The sequence below is a fragment of the Buteo buteo genome, chromosome 22 (genome assembly GCF_964188355.1).
Source record: "Buteo buteo chromosome 22, bButBut1.hap1.1, whole genome shotgun sequence".
NCBI lineage: Eukaryota > Metazoa > Chordata > Aves > Accipitriformes > Accipitridae > Buteo > Buteo buteo.
Genome location: NC_134192.1, coordinates 19,041,143 through 19,064,228, shown reverse-complemented (window position 1 = coordinate 19,064,228; position 23,086 = coordinate 19,041,143). Strand labels below are relative to the sequence as shown.

General features: G+C 35.9%; 1 protein-coding gene across 5 annotated transcripts in view; it reads left to right on the top strand.

The window, feature by feature from the left end:
* The window catches only part of DIAPH2 (diaphanous related formin 2), a 302,075-nt gene that overhangs the window by 168,731 nt on the left and 110,258 nt on the right, over positions 1–23,086 (top strand). For all 5 annotated transcript variants that reach the window (XM_075054004.1, XM_075054006.1, XM_075054005.1 and 2 more), the window contains one exon: positions 10,396–10,531. In XM_075054004.1, coding sequence (XP_074910105.1) covers positions 10,396–10,531 — 136 coding nt within the window. The remainder of the gene's footprint in view (positions 1–10,395; positions 10,532–23,086) is intronic.

Here is a 23,086-nt window from a genome sequence, read left to right as displayed (position 1 = left end):
TAGTGAATGATCTCTCCTGTCTTTATCTCGACCCGCAAGTTTTTGTTATATTTTTCTCTCCCCTGTCCAGCTGAGGATGGGGGAGTGATAGAACGGCTTTGGTGGGCACCTGGCGTTCAGCCAGGGTCAACCCATCACAGGTTTGATATAGTTTCAGGTGCTTATCAAATAATGATTAATCAGTTGCCTGAAGCAAGATGCCAGTTTGTTCTTTTCTGCTTTGGTTCTTCACTTAAACCTGCTGTCTCACAGAGTTTATATCAAATGATCTGAAATATTTTTAATCTGTCACTTTCTGAACATTTGTTTCTGTTGGTGGACATTTTCAAATACTCTAGAACCAAATCTGTCATGCCTACATTTGCAAATGGAAATAAACTTCCTTTTAATGAGATTGTGTGGTTTGTGGAAGTTGTATGAAATATATACTTTAGCATTAGATAGGAAATGTTCTTTTTTCTTATACATAACTTAAATATTTTGGATTTTGTTTGCTCTGTGGGCTCCCCCTTTAATGCGGATAGTCTTAAAGGTGAATTTTGAGTCTAAAAAACCAATGTTGTAATAATGCCTATAAGAATAGCTGGGTAAAATTTGAAGCAGTAACAGGCATTTATGGGCATAGTTGTTATGAAATGCAGAGAAGCTTTTTCCTTCAGTGAAGTGATATTTTTTTTTATATCTGGTAGACAGTTTTATCAGTGGTGACTGCTTCCCTTGCATTTGTGTAAATGCAGCTCTTTGAATAGGGAATTAAATCTTTAAATCATATTACAAATGTACTGAGGGAAAAAGGGTTGTATTCTACTGTAAGAAAATATTTAGGCAGATGTAACTCATCAACTGGCAGTATGAGAGATGGGTTCTTGTAAAAGACCTGTGAAATAAACTGCCCTTTTGTATCGACACAGACTATTGATTGATGATTACTGTGTGGCTGGGATCTTTTACAGTATCTCTGTCTTACAAGGTCCAGAAAGTGAAAAGTTCCCCAAAATTATAAGACATATTAGATGTTCAGTAAACTAACCACTTTTATTGGGTGATGACTACCCTGGTCTTTCAAGATTTTATAAGATTGATGCCCTGTAACCAGGCAGGAAACAAAACATTTGATATGTTGCTTTCAAACGAAAAAACTTTCACCACAGTGGATTCAGCATCTTGAGTATAAATGTACCTGTAAGACCTTTTCTTCTTTCTAATATTTGTTTGCTTATAACTTGCTTCAAAGTAAATTTCAAGCTCCATGACTCAGGAATGTTTTTTTCTGTGGCTTTTTTGATACGTCGCTTGAATGCAGCAGGTCATTGGCTACAATAATATAAATCAATGAATATACAATACGTAAATTAATACATAATAAATATATGATTTACTATGAAATGCAATACATAGTCAAGCTAAATTCCCAGCTTTCAAACTCATAAATTGAGTTTGTAATTCAGGAGTGGATTAAAAGAAAGGCTGTATTTATTCATTGTTCTCCCTGGTTATTTGTCTGGGAATACAGTTTCTCCCTTCTGCCTAAAAAGTAACAGTTCTTTAATGTAGTCTGAAAGATAACAGTTTCTAGGTAGCAGGAAGCTATGAAAAAATAAAGAATAATGAGCAAGAAGTATTTTCTCTAGCGAAATTTCCCAAGAGGTAGTATCAAAAGTGAAACATTGTTCTTATTAACAGGCAGTGTATAGCAAGCCCTTCCTCCCCCCCGCCTCAATAACCCACACAAAGACCCTTTTTTAAACTCTCTAAATTCTCATCTGAGTGTATACATCCAGCTAGTGCTGAGAACAATTATTATTTTTTTTTAGTCATGATATTGAATAAATCAGGAATTAGGTGTAGGCTAGTGAAGTTTATATGTAATGGAATGTCCTGGTTTCCATGACAGAATCAGAAGCAAAGAATTCACATAGGAGTGGTAACACATCAACTTTACTAACAAGCTAGTTAGTACTGCTAGATAAGTAGCTACTCTATTCATGATATAAAACGTAAGGATGACATTTCTCTTGGAAGATATCAAAAAGATGTGAAAATAAATAATAATAAAAGAAATTAAACTGAATTACAGTATACTGCATTTGCAAGCTTTTAAAGGTAGGCAAGTGTAGAAATAACAGGCAGCATAGACGGGGTTAGGATTTGTTTCCGACAAGTCTAACTTGTTTCTGTGGTGACATGGTTGCCCTTGTGGATGGGGTAAAAGCAACAGATGTCATATGTCGTATTTCATGATAGTGATGCCTTTGATTAAGTAATATGTTCAGAAGTAATATGGGAAAACATGGCCTAGAGGAAACTATGAAGTTAAGTTTCCTAACGTAACCTCTGTGGCTGGTGATAGGATGAGAGGAAGTGGCCTGAAGTTGCGCCAGGGGAGGTTTAGATTGGATATTAGGAAAAATTTCTTTACTGAAAGGCTTGTCACACATTGGAACAGGCTGCCCAGGGAAGTGGTTGAGTCACCATCCCTGGAGGTATTAAAAAAGCGCATAGACGAGGCACTTCAGGACATGGTTTAGTGGGCAAGGTTGACGGTTGGACTTGATGATCTTAAAGGTCTTTTCCAAGCTAAATGGTTCTATGATTCTATGAAAAGGAACAGGATTAAAAAATTTTCTTTAGAATTTTCCATTTGATAAACAGACTCTTCATTCAGTGTTGATGTCGGTGAATCCAACTGAGTAATGTCATTATTCCCAGGCATTATCTTGGAAGTTTATACTATTTAAATGAGGATTCAAAATCCTCATTCCACTCTGGCAACCAGACATAGTTTGGGATTTTGACTATTGCAATACTTAAGCTGTGAATCTAACCCAGATGTTGAAAAACTCTTGTAAACCAGTAGACTTCATTACCTGCTCTAAGTGACTCCCTTTGGCAAGATTCTAAGTCTAAAAGAGACCCTTCCATAGAAGATGATACTTACAGACTACAGATGCTTACATCTGCACCTGACATATTTCTAAAAAGCTGTCAAGATTTAGAAGGAATCTGACTAATCTCTAAAATCTCCACAAGGGTGTTTCGTATAGTCTTAGCCTCATCATTCTGTTTGTTCATATATCATATTAAGATAATTTGATAATTTGAATCCATGTTTGTCTTAATTGTGATTTCAGATTGATCACTGCATTATTGCATCTTCAATTAGTTTGCTGATGTTGTAGTAAATTATAGCTCATTCACTTCCTTAAGTTCATATTTGCTTGCTTATCACGTTTAGGAAAATCCAAAGCAAGCTAATAGAATTGGATTATCCTGTCAAAATATAATACGAAGCATGAAGTAGAAGGTGTAAGAGACATCGAGGAAAAAATGCAGAGGAATAAGTATATCTTTTTAGTGTTGGGTTTTTTTCACATTTATCATTTCTTTGGAGTGTAATGCCACACAACCTCTAGAATGCTTTCCTCTGATAGTCCGTCAGCCCTGTCTTGAAGGAAGCATGCAAAATCTTTCAAACTCAAGCAGTTTTATTTTGTTATTTAAACACTTTATATCAATTAACACTTTATTGTGTGTAATTCTCACCACCTCTATTAAATTTTGTTGAGAATTTCTACCCAGAAACTTTGAAACCTTTCAACACATCATATTCAAGGTCCTGCTGTTAAAAAATAAGTTAAAAAAAAATCTCTTTTTCTTCTGGATTTAGGCTTTTGTAGTAACAGCTTTTACAGATTTACCTTAGAAAGAGTAAATTATTGTTAAAGAATCTAAAGGGTTGTGCTTGCATGATGATGCAAGGCTTCACGTGCCAACCTATTGATTTATCTCTTCCTTGATTCAGAAGGATCACTTTTTGAATAAAACAATAATTCATCTGCTGTGGGCCCTGGTTTCTTTTCTCAGATCGTACCCAAAACAGCTAACATTTGTTTTGCTGGGTTTTTAAATGTATTTTTTTTTTTGTAATGACAATAATACAGTTTTGTTAGTGTGTGTGTATTTCAGTGCTCTGTCTCTTTCAGGAATAATCTGAATTAGGCATGCATGTTTATTCTGGTATCCAAATATTGATTTAAAGGTGATATTAAAAACAGTCCCAAATCTGTCCACTTGAGAGCTACTTAGTAATTATTCAAACGTATACTGTTAAGTAATTAAGACATACAATATAGTTTTTCATTGGTAGCCTTAAACTTGGTTCAGTAAACACTTGAAAACCTCTTCCACCTTACACTGCTAGACAGGTTTAAGTGTTATTGCAACACAGCTGATAAGCCGACAGCAAAACCCTTCTCCCTACCTGAATATACAACAACAGCTATACTTGCCAAAAATCTTAATCTGTAATGGCATGCCAAAGACATTTCATGTCAGATGTGATGGCCCTGATGCATGAACCATGGGGCAGTATCCCAAACGTAATCTTTTCTACTTAGTGTTTCATGACCACCCATCAGGAAATTAAATTTGTCTGCCCTTGTTTAATACCAGCTCATTGCATCTCTTTTCCATTATTTTCATAAGTATAACAATGTATTTGAATATGTTATCCTCCAAGGAATACTCATGAAAGATCTTTCTTTTACATGTAAACTGATTGCTCAATCTGCTGTATTTTAACTCTCTCTATTTCTGTAGATTAACTTCCAGTTAATCTGAGTTTGTTGTTCCTAATGAGTTATGACTGAAAAAGATTTTTTTTTTTATTTTGGGTTTTTTTTTTTTTCCCCCCCTGGAACTTCAGTTCACATATTTTGCAGTTGCAAGGCAAATTTAGGGAAGGCCTGAGGGATCACAGGCAGCCTTCATTATTGGTGCATGACTGCTTTGTAGCCAACTGCATCTCTAATATCCAAGGAGATTTGTGTGTTACAGTTTGTTTTCTTTCTTCTTGTTTTTAATAATTTACCTTTGAGAGGCTATTTACAACCATGTTGGTGTGTGAATATCTGTTTGTCTGTCAAAATTTAAGATATATACAGAATGCAAGAGATACATTAATTTTTTATTTGCTTCTTAAGGAAGCCAAGCTATAAACTGGCAGTCCTGAGTACAAGAGCCTTACTTCAGTGAATCCTAACAAACACAAGGGGGAACATCAAGCTACGTGCCCCTTCAACTAGCTCCCTTAACAAGAGATGATATTCCTTGCTGAATCTGTTTCTCTGTTAGGAGAGATGATAATTTGGTTTTGTTTTTATTTAAACAAAACCCACAAAAAATCACACTCAAACTTTCTCTAACTTTTGATTTGCAGTTGAATTAGAAAAACTGCATATTTCTATGCACCAACCAAAAATACAGAGGGTCATGAATAGCACATCAAAAAAAGAGGTTGTATGCATTAAAATATTTCTGTTTGTCGAGATTCACTTGAAAATTATTTCAGTTTTTGCATGCACTTACGTGTTTTGAAAAGACAGTATCTAGATGAATGCTTTTCAAAATGTTATCCAAAGCTGTTGGGAAGGCTTTTTTTCTTAAGTGTGGATTGCTTCTTGCTTTGTGGCATCTGTCTGATTTGTAACTGTTATATTAGTTTGGTTTTATCCCTTAATTAGGGAATAAGTATAGTTGTGTAGTGTATACTTATGGACACCGGTATGTACTTTTGTCACTCTTGAGCTACACTGTAGTAACGAAACTGCTGATTATTTTTTTTCCTCCTCTTTTAAAAGTAATGCCAATTACAGAGCTGTTTTTTTCAATATTCAAACTGATCTCTATCTTTTGAGGCAATTTAGCCTGCAAACCTACAGAGAAAGGATATCACTGGCATTCGATACTCAAAAATAACCTGGTAACCTGAAATAACACTGTTCTGTATTAAAAGAAGTCCACTAAAACTCAGGAGTTTGGAAGAGAATAGGTATAGAGGAGTATAAAAGTATGCCAAAGAGAAGAGATGTGAAAGCGGGAGATGATGTCTAGATTTCTTTTAACTTTAGGCTTAACTTTAGATTGGTGGGGCCCAAATAACACTGTGGTAAGGCAGCTGCAGAATCATGTCACCTTTGTATTAGAAATTGTTAGGCTCATCTACAGTCTGGAGGTCTAGCAAGCAAGAAAATAGTAAATAATGAAGTAGTTGAAGCCACATGAGAGAGAAAAATAACCTTTTGCAGCAAGGTTTGGTGGTATAATTCAGGCAGAGCAAATGCTGTAGAAAATGCTATACATCTGAGTCAAAATTGTCTTTATCATTATTTACAGTCATCTTCAATCACCTTTGAAAAACTATGATCAAATTTGTTAGCAATATTAATTCAAATACAAAGTATGTTTATAAATACAGGGGAATATATATTTATTTTGCTTTCAGCACATGACTTGAAAACAACTGGGACTATGTTCTTGCAAATGATTTATTGCAGGCTTCCATCCAACTCTGCCTAAATGTACAGTAGTAAATGACATAACAAATACGGAACGGTTAAGAGTCAGACTGCCTGATGGAGAGTAATAATAAACAAGTACATTGCAGGTGGTTTGCTTCCGACATACTTTATGAAGGAGAGGGATTGCATGCACTAAACAATGGCGATGATTCAAATAGATCATCCTTGTTCTTTTTTTCATAATATTCATTTTGAATTGGTATGTAGATGAAAAGAAGATATATTAAATTTCAAGGAATGTGACATAAAACTATTTGGGTGGGTAGGAGGTTCAAGAGAATTGGGGATGGCATGAAAGTATCCACTAAATAAGTCAGAAATACCAAAGCCGTTACCAAGCAGTTACTGGAGTACTAGAGCAAAGCTAAGAGCCGATAAGATACTTGTTTTTCTCTGGAGTAACCCTTTTATGTTGTTAGAAAAATGCTTGTGAAGCTGTATGTGTGCAGCGCTACGCTGCGCTTCGTTTTGAAATGGCCAATCTAGGGACCAAAAGCCCCAGAGGTGTATTGGTGTGATGCCTCGCTGGGGTTTCTCTCTCCTGCCTTGCAGAGTGCCCAGTGTGACCACTGCAGAAGGTGCTGGGTGTTAATGGCCCTTTGCTGAAACCAGTACATGTTGTAGCAACAGGTTGTTTGGAAAAAGGTCTGGTATTTCAGGTTAGCGCTTAGTGGATTTTTACTTGCTGTCTACGACTCTTCCTTTCTAGTCTCTGTAAAGAGACTATATGTGAAGATACTCTAAAGCATTTACATACTGGAAAAAAATAAAATACTAGGAAATGTGCGTTTTGAAGAAATAATAGACAGGCCCATCTGACCTCTTTGTGTTTCCTGTGCTGTATGTCTTGGAATGGGGCGGGTTGGTTTTGTATGTAGATACACACGTGTACGAAGGGATGGGTGTAGGTAGATCAAGATAGGCAGTCTTACACACAGTTATCAGTATTTTGTTATCTTACTGTTCTTCAGGAAGATTAAAGCTTCATTTTGAATGGCTCTTGTTTGAATCATCATTGGTAGCGTATTTTATGAACTGCAATCTGTATTTTCATATAGTCTTCCTTCAGCTAGGACTTACAGAGTCTGTCTCAAAGTGAATTTCCAGATACAGTAACTTTAGAACTTCAGTTCAGTCTATGGTAGTCTTCCTGTTAGAAAATGTGACAATCTATGATCTAATCATAGTATGTCAATGGCTAGTGGGCTGCTAGTTCAGCCATGACACTTCTTATTTGCTTTCTCTCATAAGATTGTGGGCATTTACTTTTATTACAGCCTGTGAAGTTGCACTAAAATGAAATCTCTGTCAAGTGTGATTGAATGTGCAGAGACAGAACTGTCCAAAATCAAAAAGGATAAAACATTGATTTCTCTCCTTTAATTCTCTTTTCTCTTTTCTGAAAGAAAAGGTAGTTTCTCAGTGCAATCGGTTGTGTGATGGTACAGCAAATGCAGTTCTTGGTCCAATTTTCAAGTGCATTCACAAGTAACATCACTGGTAACTGTGGTATCCAGTATTGCTGCAAAACAGTATCAGCTATTAAGGAAGACTCTATATGTAGTATTTTACCTCAGTAAATACTTGAAGTGGCATAGGCACACTGAAATATGCTGACCTTTGCTTGAGTGAATATTCTGTATTTGGAGGCATTTGGGAGTCTTGGATTACCAAATACTGATATAATTTATATAAACCTTAACTCTTAAAGGTGCTTTAGATGGGATTTTCTTTTGGAAGTGGTAGTCATTGTCCGTAGTTTCTTACTAGCACGTACACAGTAAGGTGAATCGTCTTCTTCATTTATAAACATTTGAAATGTCATTTCTGATGAATACATAGAACTGTGTAATACAAGTCTGCCCCAAATTTCTTAAGGAAATTTTACTTGTGGAATATTAACTGATACATTGTCTTAGATATTTACAAAGACACCCACAAAGAAATCTTCTTTGTTTGTATTTGTGAACATATGTGATTGTCTTAGTTTTTAAGGCACGATTAAATTGCGTAGGAAATTAAGTAAACTTTGACATGGAAACCATTTATCTTATGCCCTGTGCTTAGTAAGTATTGACTGTTCAGCTCTTTAAGCTGAAACATCATTAATGAGCACGTGCCTTGTTAATTCTGGACATTTTTTGATCCAGTATCTTCTTTAATGTTATTACTACTTGTTGGACATAATGTGTTGCGACTCCCCAAATCACCTGAAGCCCAGACCTAACAGTAGTTGTAGGTAGAGATTGTTAGTATACTGTGAGTTGGAGAGGAAAGGGAGCAATAAATTCATAGTTGTTGTGAATGTAAATAAGAAAATTGTCCCTAACATTTATCATGTCTGTCTGTGACATTTGGTGAAATCCCATCGTGATGGATTTCAGTGAATTTCTTCATAATAAATGAATCTTAGGGAAGGCAAAACTAAGGAGAAATTTAGGATCTTGGGGAACAACTTAAGGGAATTCAAATGCTTCTCTTCTTTGAGAGAGCAGGCAATGTAAAAGGAGTTAGGAAGGTATTTGTGAAAAGAAGTGATGAGTAAGCATAATGGATTTACATGTCCGGGTGCTGGCAGAGGGGGACCGCAGGGGCTTCCTCTGTGAGGAGAGGCTGGGGCTGCCCTGTGCCAGAACCGATTTTGGATGGCTCTGCAAAAAACGTGTTTAAGAAAGGGCAATATGTTGTGTGGCAGTGAGGAGTGAGGGGGGAAACGTACAAGAAACAGCTCTGGGAGCACCAGGGCCTGTGAAGAAGGAGAGGGAGGAGGTGCTCCAGGTGCCGGAGCAGGGATTCCCCTGCAGCCTGTGGAGAAGACCCACACTGGAGCAGGTTTATCCTGAAGGACTGTAGCCTGCAGGAAGGACCCACGGTGGAGTGGGTGAAAAGTGTGAGGAGGAAGGAGTGGCAGAGAGGAACTGTTAGGGACTGACTGCAACCCCCCATTCCTCCCCATCCCTGCTGCATTGCACGAGGTGGAGGGATTGGGATATAGAGGAGATGGGAATGAAGGAATGAAGTTGATCCTGAGAAGGAAGGGGGAGAGGTGTTTTCTTTTTTGTCTTTGTTTCTCACCATCCAACTCTATGTTAACTGGCAATAAATTAAATTAATATTTCCCCAGTGTTTTGCCCATGACAGTAATTGATGAGCTGTCTCCCTGTCTTCATCTCAACCCATGACCTTGTCATCTTATTTTCTCCCCATCCTGTTGAGGAGGGTGAGCAAGAGAATAGCTCGGTGGGTGTCTGGCAGCCAGCCAAGGTCAACCCACCACAGCAAGAAATTGAGATTAACCTCCTTTGGAAAAGGAGGATATCTTCTAGACCTGATGGAGGCAAGGTCGTGGGAAGTAGTTGTTTGGTTTGGTTTGGTTTTTTGGTTGTTGTTGTTTTTTTTTTTTTAATCCAGGGATGTTCTCTTACGTTTGTAGTTTTTAGTTTGGTAGTTTGTGTAACCTGTTGACTCAGAGACTTTAGTTTTAGAGTTTTAGTCTATAAATTCAACTGTTTTCCATTACTTTTGATGTGTTTTGTGTATTTAAATGGTCCAGACTGCTTTGGCTATTTCAACAAAACTATTTGAGGAATTGTAGCTTAAATGTTAGTAACTGAGTTTCAATTACTTGTAATTGAAGTCCATTATAGTGGGAACTTTGCTTCATCCCCACTAATCCCTCCTAACAGCAAGATGCAGGTTTGAGTAAGACTTAGAGTCTTAATAGAAAAAAAAAACCACAAAAAACAAAAACGTGTTGCTGCTGAAAAATTTGGAACTTTTTCATTCTCCATAAATGCAAAGCTATTTCAATTTTCACTCTTCTGATTATTTAATAATGCTAATGTGTACAAATAGTACAGTAAGCTATGTTGCCTCTTAAGATTTCTGAAGATGCTTGAAGTATTGAGTGCCAGTCCCTGTTTTTTTTCCCTGTCATTGGACGTAAATACAGTATCTGTGCAAACAAGGTTATTTTTGTTATTCTTTCTAGTTTTCCTCAGTATATGGATACCCATGTTCATTTTATCTAATGCAGGAGGCGTTAAAAGAAAACAACAAAAGAAGAGAAATGGAGGAGAAAACGAAGAGAGCCAAATTGGCAAAAGAGAAGGCTGAACGAGAGAAACTGGAGCGACAGAAGAAGAAGCAGCAGTTGATTGATATGAACAAAGGTAAGGCATCATTTTTAGTAGAGAGATTTGTTAAAAGAAAAAGAAAGTAAGGCGTAACAAACTGAAGGCTGTTCCTGATCAATATGAAGAATACTTGCTGTCTGTTTTGAAAGCTGAAAAAAAAAAAAGCTTAACTTTTTCTGTGAAAATTCTGTTTTGTTTTAGCCTACCTGAACATGTAATTCTGCATCTGCCACCTAACATGTGTAATGTTCCTTTCAAGGAGCTTTATTATAAACTATTGGCTTGTTTTCATTCATAGGATTCAATTGATCTTTTTCATATGGATTTACTTCCAAGTAGTATCTTACTTTCTTTGTTGTTAATTTCATTCTGTGAACATCTCTATAATCAAGGTAGTATGGCAATTAACGTCTTTCTTTTTGGGCTTGGAGGCACCATGTTATAATGGATGTTCTCCCAACAGTCCTATTAGGAGCTGGAAAATCTGGTTGAGCTTGATGCCTAAGTACAGAGTGACATTTCAGCATGATAAAAAGCCATGTGTTGAGCTTGTCAGCTGTGAGAATATTGTATTTTGCATGAGGCTACCCTAGGAGAGAGGAAGGTAAGAAAGCAGGAGTAATCAGGTGGTCCTCATATTGATGTTGTGCAGATTTTCAGAAGGGTGTAAAATACAGGCTTCATTCCTTACCTCTTTGACTCCAGAAGGCACGTAAAGGTGGTAAAATTGTACATTGGATTGTGCAAGAGATTACTTGAGCCTGCAATTTTTTGTTCAGTTTCCATGAGTTTGTGTTAATCTGCTAATCTGACCCAGCTGTAAGACACTTGGCCTTTTGATCCACTGAACAGTCTTAACAGCTACATACTCATGGAAAAGTGCTGTTTGTTTTTTGGTTATGATGAACTTCATGGAAGATGTGATGGTGTATTAACTTTGTGTAAGGATGATGTTGCAGTAAACCATATAATTATGACAAACTAACATAGTTCTATGCTGGAGATTGATCAAATGGAGGGTAAATTTAGAAATAACACTGCCTTTCAAGGGCATGTATACAGCATCTGTAAAGTCAATTTATACAAGGATGAAAAATACTGGAAAAATACTAGACCAGGCAAACAAACCTACTCCAACATGTAAGGGGATGACTGTGGAGGTGAACACGGAACCATGAAAGACAAGGTACTGGTCAGACTTTCCATCACTGATAATGCAGTAGTGCAGAAATACTGTCTTGTAATACTCACTATACCGTTTCATGTCACGTATGTTTAGAATGCCAGTATTTCTGGCATATTGGTAAATTTCCCATCACTAGTGAAAATCTGTGACTTGTGCGTGTACAGCCAGCCCTCAAGGAATGTTAGCCAGCCAACCTCCCCTTCCTTTGGCAACCACCTTTCTCTAGAACCTGCAGTTACACTTGTGTCAATGTATCTTAGAAATATATCATCTATTTAAGCATTACTTTGTCAGACTGAATCATTTTTACAATGATTTTAGCAGGTAGTGGTGTTTTATCTTTATAGATATGTGTTTGCAAATGCCACAACTTTGTGGCTTTTTTCTGCTCAGTAATTTCACAGTTTAAATTTGGTAAAAAAGGGCAACCTGTATATCAATCTGCACAAACAAAGAAGTGGGCAAAGTGAGAACAAGTTTTATTTACAAGTGAAAAATCTTTCTTCTGTTATCACTTTATATGTACTATTAATTATATTTTAAGAATTCATAAATTACACTTGCTATTGTATTTGCTGATTGTGATAAATCAGTGTTCCCAATACTTCATTCTTTGCATTCATAGTTTTAAAAATTAATTTATATTAATGTACTGTAATTTGAATAGCATGATAGAAAACAAATTATTTATGTGAGAATCTCTTAAAAATTCTTGTGTGTTTGTGTGCATCACTTTGCCTTGCTTGAAGTGGCAGTGAAACTGCATGGAACATACTGTAGCATAAGTTTTAGTAAACAACTCTGTTGCTTTGCATAGATGACAATCTTAAATTTCATACCATGTAAAGATTTTTCTAATAATTTCAGTTTAACTATGAACAAAATATAAGATTTAAATACAGGTGATGCATAAATACATTTCCTATATTTTGTGAAGTTAAGCTCATGGATATGTCTAATGAGACTTTTCTAAGCCCAAGACAAAAGAAAGTCCTTTGTAATATGGACAGGCACTTTTCTGTGAGTGGGGTAAGAACCACCTAAGTATCCCATCCTCACCCTCCCCTCTACCAGTGTGCTGGAGGACATACTGAGAGAGGTTATTTAAACTACCACTTAAGACAATGTAAGCTAATATGTTTTATTAGCTGTTGAAAAGTACGAGAAGCCCACTTAGATACTGTAGTCAGTGAGTTAGTCTCTGTTTAAGGGCTAACAGTTTGAAGTTACACCTTCCTAAATTGCTTCAGCTCCATCAGTGAGAGCATACCTGTCTACATATGTTAATTTTTTAAGCAGATGAGGGGTAGACCATGCTTAGCAGTCACAGAGATGTGTCAGTATACTGACAGCATTTTGCTTTTTGTCACAAAAGACTTTTCCCATCAACAGATACAACTGAAGTTTAATTTTGCATTCTATTTCTTTTTTACTGAAACTGCAAATATGTGAGTAACTGTACGTGGCCAGACGCACCGAAACTGCCATTTAAATAACTAATGTTTCTAAACCAGTGACACAAAGTCAGTTTAACACTTCTAAAATAGTTTTTCCAGTTTTTAAATACATTGAAATATGCATTTCACATATTACAAATCTATTGCCGTGGCAGGAGGTAAGGGGGATAGCTCCATCCCTGCTGGATTCCACGACGTTGATACTCAATTAACTGTTTTTGCCAAGTAACTATTTTTTTCTTGATACATCTTCTTCTTTATGCTCATTGCTGCTTATATAAATGGTTTGTAAATTTGTCTAAGTGAATGTGACACAGAAGACTTAGAGGAAGGAGGCAGATGTCCTCTCAAGCTGTCATTTTGTCAAGGTGATTTTCACCCAAAGGGTGTTTTAACCTAACTTTCTTTCAGTTATTTCTCCAGCTATATCTTCAAGAGTAAAATTTTAATGGATTGCTACAGCCTTTCAGGTCAGAGCAATAGGGTTCCTGCATTTTCCAGCCTTTTACTGTGTAGTTCTGTAATAAGTATTTTTTGCTGTTACCTGGTTATGCAGCTACAGCTTTTTTTTTTTGTGGCCACTGGAGAATCCAGATTAGAATTAATTAGAATTAATTAAATATTAAAATTAATATCTGTTTCTTAGTGTAACTGAGAGAGCAGAAAACTGTGGTGTGGCCAGAATCAATAACTGTCCTGTATAATACCTAGTTATGAAGTAACCTCAGAGTTGCCAGTATTTTGAAGACCAGGTTACTCAGTTTGGTGTTCTGGTGCTTCTTGTAACTGAGATGCCACAGAAATACTATGTGTAAGCTGATATAAATCCCGCTTAACGTTCCAAAATATGTAAAGTTGAATGTAAAAATAAAGAAAAGCTCTCAACTCCATAAACTTTGAAGTAATTTACACTGGACAGCATCATACAAACTTAAGTAATTCTAAATCTAAAAACACGTCCACATTTCAAAATACAAGGTTTTTTGTGAAAAACTGAAAGTGGGCTGATAGCTGACAAAATCAACATACACCTTCTCAAATAAAAAATTATGGTAGGAACTTAATCCAACATGTACACTTCTCTGCCTCAGGAAAACTTTGTTATATCAATGTGTATTATTTTTCGTAAATAAGCACAGTAATACTTACAGAAAGGTTAAGTGGTTCTCAGTTAAACAAAAATAAATATTAAATGAGACTAAGATCTTTTGAGCCTGTGGTTTATCTTGAAGTCAGTTCTGCTGGAAGTTGTTTCTTCAGTTGTAGTCAATGAATTTGGCATTATTTGGGATAAAATTGTTGATACAAATGAGATGTTTTGGACAGAAAAGGCTGTGTAATGGCTTGAGTTAAAGGCAACTTTTGTGACTTTGTATAAAAGCAGTGTAATGGATAAGGCATTAGGTAGTGCTCAACTTACGGAACACCTCGAAATTTTTGAGAAATCTTTTCAGCATTTAACACTATTTTTCCCTATCTGTGACATGCTCAAGCAGTTTTGTGTAAGGTACTAATATCCATATAAAAGTGTTTGTTTAAAGACTGATTAAAAATTATAAATAAAAAAACTTATCAAAATTGTTAAAGTTAGTTTTTCACTAAGAACGGTTTAAAATTTATTCTGAAAAACATCATTGCAAATAAGAGTAGAATTCCGTAAGAGTATAAAAATTAACTTCTCTCAGCCAAATTCAACTATTTCATATATCGTTGATTTAAAACTACACCTTAAAACAGTTCATAGGGAGATCTCTTGTTTAATATTAAAACCTCTATTTAAAAAATTCTTATTATTAATACGCATTTCCCATTATGTTGTGCCTAAACATCTCTCACTGTGACCTGTGGTGCGGTCAAAACCATACCAAGACATTCTGGCAACTGTTGTACTCTGTTACTTCCAAACACTACTACTGTGGATGATCAGCTCCACCTTCTCCGTTGGAGCTGTAGGGCTTGGGAATATTTGGTCCTTCCTGGTGTTCTTTTCACTCTGGTAAGACTTATGCAAATGTTCGTTATATTTCCTGGACTAGTAAGGCACTTCTGTATGCCAGTTTCCGTAGTGAAGTATGGAGAAATAGAAAGACTTAAGTGACTTACCCACACACCTAGAGGTCTTAAATTTCACAGTCTAAATTATGAACCATTCTTTCTCATGATGGGAGAGGAATTCTGTAGGAAAAGGGCTTAACAGTCCCTTCTCTTCTTTAGCATTCACTAGCTCTGTGGAAAGAGAACATTCTTTATAGCTGTTTTTCAGCAGTTTCCTATTTTTTGAGAACTGTAGCAGACCGGGCTATGATACATTTATACATAGTCTTTCATGACTTCCATCTGACTTAACATCTGCAAAATTCTTGCAGCATTGCTTCCATGTGCATATCTGAACAAAAGAGAGAAAAAAAGAACTCAAGACAGCTTTCTAGGAGCTGAAAAGCATATAACAGCAATTCTGATGCAAATGTTATTTAATCAGAAACAGTTTTGCTCTTCATTATATCTGATTACTATGGCAATTAAAATCACCTTTTAACTACCAGTATTAGGATAAAAGATAGAATGAGCTTCCTCAGTCCCAATTAGTATTGAATTAATTGTTTTGAAGACATATTAACATTCTCCCCTAATGCAGAGGAAGATAATGGAAATGAAGTTGTGTGCTAGTGGTTGATGGATATGCCTACTTTCCCTTTTCAAGTACACTTACATAAGAATTCATATGCAATTTATTCAAGCTGGTATGTACTAGTATCAGCAATAATTCTGTTGTGTTTCCTTGAATTGTTGTTATGCTCATATTGACTGTGGCAGGATACAATTCAAGAAGGTACTTTTGCTACAGCGTTCTAATGATTTTGTGCTTTGCTGATTGTTATGTCTCCCTTCTATGTCCTTTAGCATAAACAGAACTCCATTCTAAGTTTTTTACAAAATACCTATTATTTTGTAAATGTCTTAGCCTTAATCCTTTGAATTTATAGATTGGCTAGTGATTGCATGGGGTACCTGGAGTGATAAAACTTGGGGCTTATTTACATTCTACAGATTATTAGTTTATGGTGCTGGATGCCAATGAGGCAAGTGTTACAATTCCTTTGGGAAGTCATTATCTTTCATATGATGTCAATGGTCTGTTTGAATATGCTGCACTCTTCCTGAAATGCGGTATTCACAGAAAAAAATTAGATAGAGGTTTACGTTATGCTTAAACGTGAGCATCTATACAACCAGGATGAGGTTTGATTTTTCTTCTTCAAGGCAATTATGCATGAGTTGCTCAAAATGTTTTAAGATCTGTTTATCCAGAAGTTTGAAGTCATCTTGAGAATGGGGGGGGGGGGGGGGGATATAAAAATGACTGTAAATGCTATTAATATGGGTTAAAAGCAGCTCAAGAGAAATGCAGATAGATGTGAGCATGGACAAGAAGTTAGAAAGAAACAACAACTTAAAGCTTAATCTCACCTTTTAAAATTTGGCAATGGAAAAATTTATGTTTGTTTATAAATATGGCATATGGTAACCTCCAAGTAAACTGATTTAATGAGGTAATTTGTCAGGGGAAAAAAAATTATTAGACTCTCTGAAATCTAATGTTGGGATAATTACAGGTGAAGTAAGGCAGAACAATTGGATTCTTTTCTCTTAAAAGTAGGTTTCTTGGGGACTGTATACTGAGCAGTAACAAGTGGTAACTTTGGATAGTTGTCTACGTAAATTCAACTTTCCTTTTCCTTGGAGAAAGTATTCTTACTTCAAAAAGCAGGTACTGTTAATTTTGAAAACACCTGTAATATTGTTTCTCTCAGTGTAATTGTTATGTAAGATTACGTTCATATATTTTGTAGAAATTCCAGTGTTAAAAAGCATTTCTGAAATAATTAAATTAGTTGATCAGCTAACTTCTTTAGTGTAAGGTTTGTTCAGGAAGCAGATAGCAAGGAGGAAAATTGCATGTAGAACTATAGTGAAATGGAAGTTTATTTGACTGTTATGGCGGGACAAGGGGCAACTTCGCTGACTAAATCTGTCTTAGTGGAATGATTATATTTTTCTGTGGTTGTAGTATCTCATTTCTAATAGAACTGTTAAGATGCTGCCTTCACAAGAGCAGTTTCCAAAATTATGTAGGAAAGAATATCATGCTGATCAGCTTTTTTTTACTATATACTATTAACACACACCCCCAATTGCTTAACAGTAGTCTATGTAAAATTAAATTAATAAATTAAATATGATCATTTCCCAATATATATCATAATAGATCTTAACTAATAATTTTCCATATGAAGTATTGAATAATGAAAAGTTAAAACACTTCTACAAATGTTAGCACAGTTTTGTACCCCAATGCAATCATTGTACTTAAAAGTAATTTAAAAGGCTGATGATAAGGCAATGTGTATTTAAAAGGAAAAGTTCTGTAAGGCATCAAAGGACACTTAATGATAAAAGCTTATTTCTTGTCAAATGTAGAGATCTAATTAAATTAACTTGAACGTTATGGCGTTGATTTCAGTGGTTCTTTGTTAGTTGCATACTCAGACTTCCAACTTGAAATTGCTGGTCATTGGTGAGTTGTGCAGTCTATTGGTGGAAGATTTAAAAAATCCTAAACATATTGCATTTCATCTTTTAAATGTGCAACAGAAACAAAAAGTCTGTTTCTGGATTTGTAACCAGAGTACGCATTTTTGTTGAAAGCAGAAAGTAGAAGTATGGCTGGGTTTGTTTAGACATTGTCAGATGAGTAATAAAGGTAAAAGTGTGACTTTGCAGGACTGGACACTTAGATTTTAAAACTAGAGAGACATCATTCTGTGTCATATTCCATAAGGTGAGAGCTGTAACATAGTAGCATTTGTCATGAGAGTACAGAATGTTCAACTTTACCACATAAAAGATGATTTTCAGAGCGCCATCAAAAACTAAAACCAAAATATCTCTTTAGACAATGAAATATTGTAGTAACAAGAAAACGACCAACTAGAAACTTTGCAGAAAAGTTCAAGAACCAATAGTTGGTCTGTACCAGTATAACAAAACAGGTAACTATTTTAATGAAGAATTTTATATTCAAGTTTGGGCTCTAGATTATGAGTTCTGAAACTGTGTAGTTTTTGCCATCTTCCATATTTTTGTAACGATACACTCTGTAATAATTATTGAGTGAAATTTTCTGTGGTTGCAGTAGAGCTAGTCAGTAGATTCCAGGTAAATCCTGTGACATATCAGGTTCAAAACCAAATTTCTTGTTGGAAACATCTTGGGCTACACATTCTAAATTCTGGTAAGTTTTGATGTCTGTGTTGTATTCAGATTTCATATTTGTCCAGTCCACCTGAAATTAGTTAATCATCATGGAAAACAATGTAGGTTTCAGGGCCACTTTGGAATCTGTGTAGAAAAGATTAAAAAGCATGGACAAGTTATAGCTTGACATTTGCCATGACATTTTTCTATGTACACTTTCTTAGTAAAAGTCCTGAAATAGCATGCTTGACTTTCCAACCCCTCTTTAAAAAGCTGATTCACAAAAATGAAGCTTAATAAAGATCCTTTGAAGGATTCCCTCCCACCCCCCAAACTGGATGTATTGTGAGGTATCATGCTGAGAAACGAAGTTTGGCAGTTAAGTCTGAACTAATTGCTTCCCTTTTTTGGGGATTAAATGTGTGATAAAAGTGAACGTATACCGATATGGCTGTCAGGAGCTGGCCAAGAATTCTTTAAGCCATTTGATGAAAGGTAATTGATTCTCTATCATATGGGCATGCAGTTGTTTTTCCTCTAAAATAAAATGTATTTTTAAAAAGTTTTCTGTCTTACAAACTCTGCGATAAGAAAAGGTCAGCTACAGAAGTTTTATTCTAAAAGGTAGAAGGGCTCATATAAAGCGATTACTGTCTAATGAATATTATGTTCTGTGTCACAGAGAGATTTCTTTGTTACCTATTTGACTTTGTAATTGTCATCTCAAAATGAATTTAAGATCAACTTTAGTCGCTTCTGGTTCTGGCACTGCAATCTGATATTTTTTTGTGACATCGATTAGTACAATTAGCTAAAATTGGTTTAGGACCTGGAATAATTTAAATATAAATTGAATGAGGTCATGACAAGATTGAAGAATAATAGTATTGTGGTTTAACCCCAGCTAGCAACTAAGCCCCACACAGCCGCTCGCTCTCTCCACCCCAAGTGGGATAGGGGGGAGAATCAGAAGGGTAAAAGGGAAAAAACTCATGGGTTGAGATAAAGACAGTTTAATAAGTAAAGCAAAAGCCATGCACGCAAGCAGAGCAAAACAGGGAATTCATTCCCCACTTGCCATGGGCAGGCGGGTGTTCAGCCATCCCCAGGAAAGCAGGGCTCCATCACGCCTAACGGTGACTTGGGAAGACAAAATATCGTAACTCCAAATGTCCCCCCCACCCCCTTCTTCTTCCCCCAGCTTTATATGATGAACATGACATCGTAGGGTATGGAATAGCCCTTTGGTCAGTCAGGGTCAGATGTTCCGCCTGTGTCCCTTCCCAACTTCTTGTGCCCCCCAGGGTCCTCTCTGGTGGGGGGTGTGAGGAGCAGAAAAAGCCTTGGCTCTGTGTAAGCACTGCTCAGCAACAATGAAAACATCCCTGAATTATCAACACTGTTTTCAGCACAAATCCAAAACATAGCCCCATACTAGCTGCTATGGAAAAACTTTATCCCAGCCAAAACCAGCACAAATAGTAAAAATAAATAAATAAATAAAATAGCAAGAGTATTTGAGCAATCCCCCTTCCTCAAAATGAATTTCTGAGACTGGTTTCTTCCCTAAAATATTGGAGCAGTTCTTCAACTATAAGCAATTTTTAAAAGAAAATTATTTTCTAATGCTAAAAGCATTGATGATTTTGTTCTGCCTTATGCATCTGCTAATCACATAAATTAAAAGTTGCTTAGTACTGTAACTGAAACATAGCCTTCAAACAGTAGAACTTGATTACAGATGCATTTAATTGTTCAGGTATCACATGGTCATTTTTCTTTCATTTTTTTGAGCTGCACAATCTTTTCCTTCCCACATAGAGGCAATGTCTTCCCATTTGTTACCAAGTAATACATGGTAAAGGCTTTTTTTTTTTATGTTTAGTGAATCCTTGTAAACTTTTATGTTTAGTCATCCTTGTAAGGGGCATAAGTCCACTCAGAATTGGGCCCCAGGGGTAATGTTGATGCATTTCAATTAAACACATTCCTGCTGAAGTAGACCTTGACCATTGCGACATTTTCTGAAAATGGTAAAGTGTACGCATTTCAAAAATTGTTTTCAATAACCTGCCAGTACAACAAAGCTCACTTTTTCTCATTCTATTAACTTTATGTAAGCCTGAGATCATGTTATCATAAACAATGAGCTTAACTGGTATGTAAGCAAGGATTTGCCTTGCTTTGTGGACTGACGTGAAGTATAGGTTCACTTATCAGTCATATTGTCCTAACTTGTTCTCCTTTAATTAAAAGTAAATAACAGTCATGAGACTGTATTTTAGTGCAAAATGCTGGGGAAGACTGCTTCCTGAAGATATTTATTATGCATGCAAAATGAATTTAGCAAATTAATAAAATGCAAATATATGAGGAGAACACAAAAACACACTTTCCATAAGACACTGAAAATCGACCTTTTTAAGTGAATATATTGCAATTTAAAATTCTGGTACTGATTATGAATAAAAGTCTTGTTTAGAAGTTTATACAGGACACACATTAGACTTAAGTACTTGAGAGTTCAAAGCAAAACAGGGTAGTGCAAGACGTGAATAGAAATAAAATTTTGAAACAATTTGGAGAAGCAGGCAGGTAGACAGCATGTGTTACCTACTTTGGTATTTGACTGGACTCTTTCAGTAAGGACCCAAATTTATGAAGAATTTCCTGGGAAGTTCCTGTAAACCTTTGCCCAAATGACTGTGCAATACTTACACTTTTTATTAACTTAGATTAGTTTACAATTAGTATATTTGTAATAAGGAGTACAAGATGTTTTGCAAGGTACATGTGGGTATTACCTCTACCAGAAAATGAAAGTGCACCAGTAAAATATATGGGTATTCCTGTAGTAATCAGTAAGTAAGAAGGAAGGCAGCAAAACACTCCAGAAACAAGAGCATGTTCCCAGGGCCTCTCGGACCCTTAGCTGTGAATCTGATCTGAAGAAAGCAAATAGATAGGAGGTGGATCGGGTTTTGGGTGCATGGGCTGAGCTCTTTAAGTGTAGTTTCTGTAGTCCTAAATTATTCAAGTAACTTAAAAAGCCTAAGCTGTTTTGTTGTTTCACTTTACCATCAATAGTGCTACCGCAGTTCTTATATTTCATTTAAGAAAAGTAGTAGTTATTGGGATTTTTTATGTTCTAACCAAAATAGCTTCCTTGCTAGAGCAAACTGAAAAAGCAGTCATCATGAAGGTCCTGAAAAAATCTGCTAGATGTTTATTCCTACCTTTTTGATAGATGATAATATGCTGAAGGCTGCGGTAAAACTTTGTGGAATAGAGGCCACAAAAAGAAACTGAAATTGGTCTCTCCAAGTTTCGAGTTCTTCCAATCCAAATTAGAAAGTTATGTTTCTGAATCGCTTCTCTGGTATGTACTTGAACGCTTTGAGCTGGGAAAAACATGACTGTTTGTTTAGTACGTGGAAATATAGGTGACATTTGGAGGTAATGTTTAGATTAAACCTCTTCCAAATTTACTTTAAGACCTCACTTAAATCTACTCTTTCTTTGTGCTCTGTAATGAGGGGAGGTGAAAGGAAGTTAAAATATTCCAAAACTTTTATTCAAAAAAAAGGGGGGGGGGGCAAAAAAGAAGTTAAATATTTTAGAAATTTCTTTAAAAATAGCTCATAAGAAGTGAGCTTGGCTTCAGGGAAATTGTTACTTGTCTTGAAGAAGTTAAGGACCTATTTTTAGGACAATTTGGTACAATTGTTTAGAGGAGAGAAACTAAAAACTCCCATGAAGTTTAAATCATCAGAGCTGTCCACTACCACAGAAGCGAGTTCAAGAACGCCCGCTGAAACAGAGGCAACCCAAGAAGCTAAATACTCCCATCTTTATGGAAGGTCTATGGAAGAACTCTAATTTTACGCACATTTTTCAATCATGGTTCAGGTTAGTCCCTAAACAGAGCACTACCACATGTTTTCTGGTGTGACCTTTCAACAGTGCTCTTTGAACTGCAAGAATGACTTTAAAAGCCTCATAGGCTACAACAGACTAAACACACTTCAGTTTCCAATATGAAATTTTAGCAGCAGTTATTTAAAAAAAAAAAAAGAGAGAGAGTAAAACCTGTTGTCCTGGCTCAGCTGTAGCTTATATTGCTCCTCAGGTTAGCAGAAGAATGATAGTTTACCTATATATTTTTTGTCAACTTCAATTCTCTTTTTTATCTTATGAGTAATAAATAGAAAAGAATATTATTTTGCATTTAATATCAGGAGGTATGGATGTTGGGGTCTCTTTTTGAGGTTTAGATAAGATTTGCCAAGAAGCGATAAAGGAATGTAATATTGACAAAAAGGATTCTAAATCTAACTTAAGGGTCGTATTTCATAAGGTGCTAGCAGGGATAGAAAAGGGAGATATTTTATCTTCATCTCCATGTTGAAATGGTTGCTCTGTTGAAACAGAGAAAATGGCTACAGAAGCAGGTGAAGGATTGCATTTGTGCTGTGAAAAATAAGATAAACATTCTTCATCATTCTCAAGTATTTGTTTTCTACCTTTATAACACAGTCCTCATGGTTAATTTAGCAGTGCACAGATTATGCTAAAACAAATTACCTAGCTATACTGAGGAATCTTAGTTCTACATCTGTGTCAGATACAGTCATAATGCAGTGCAAGGGCTGGCTGTTTCAAATAATTATTTTAAAAAATGAAGATACTTTA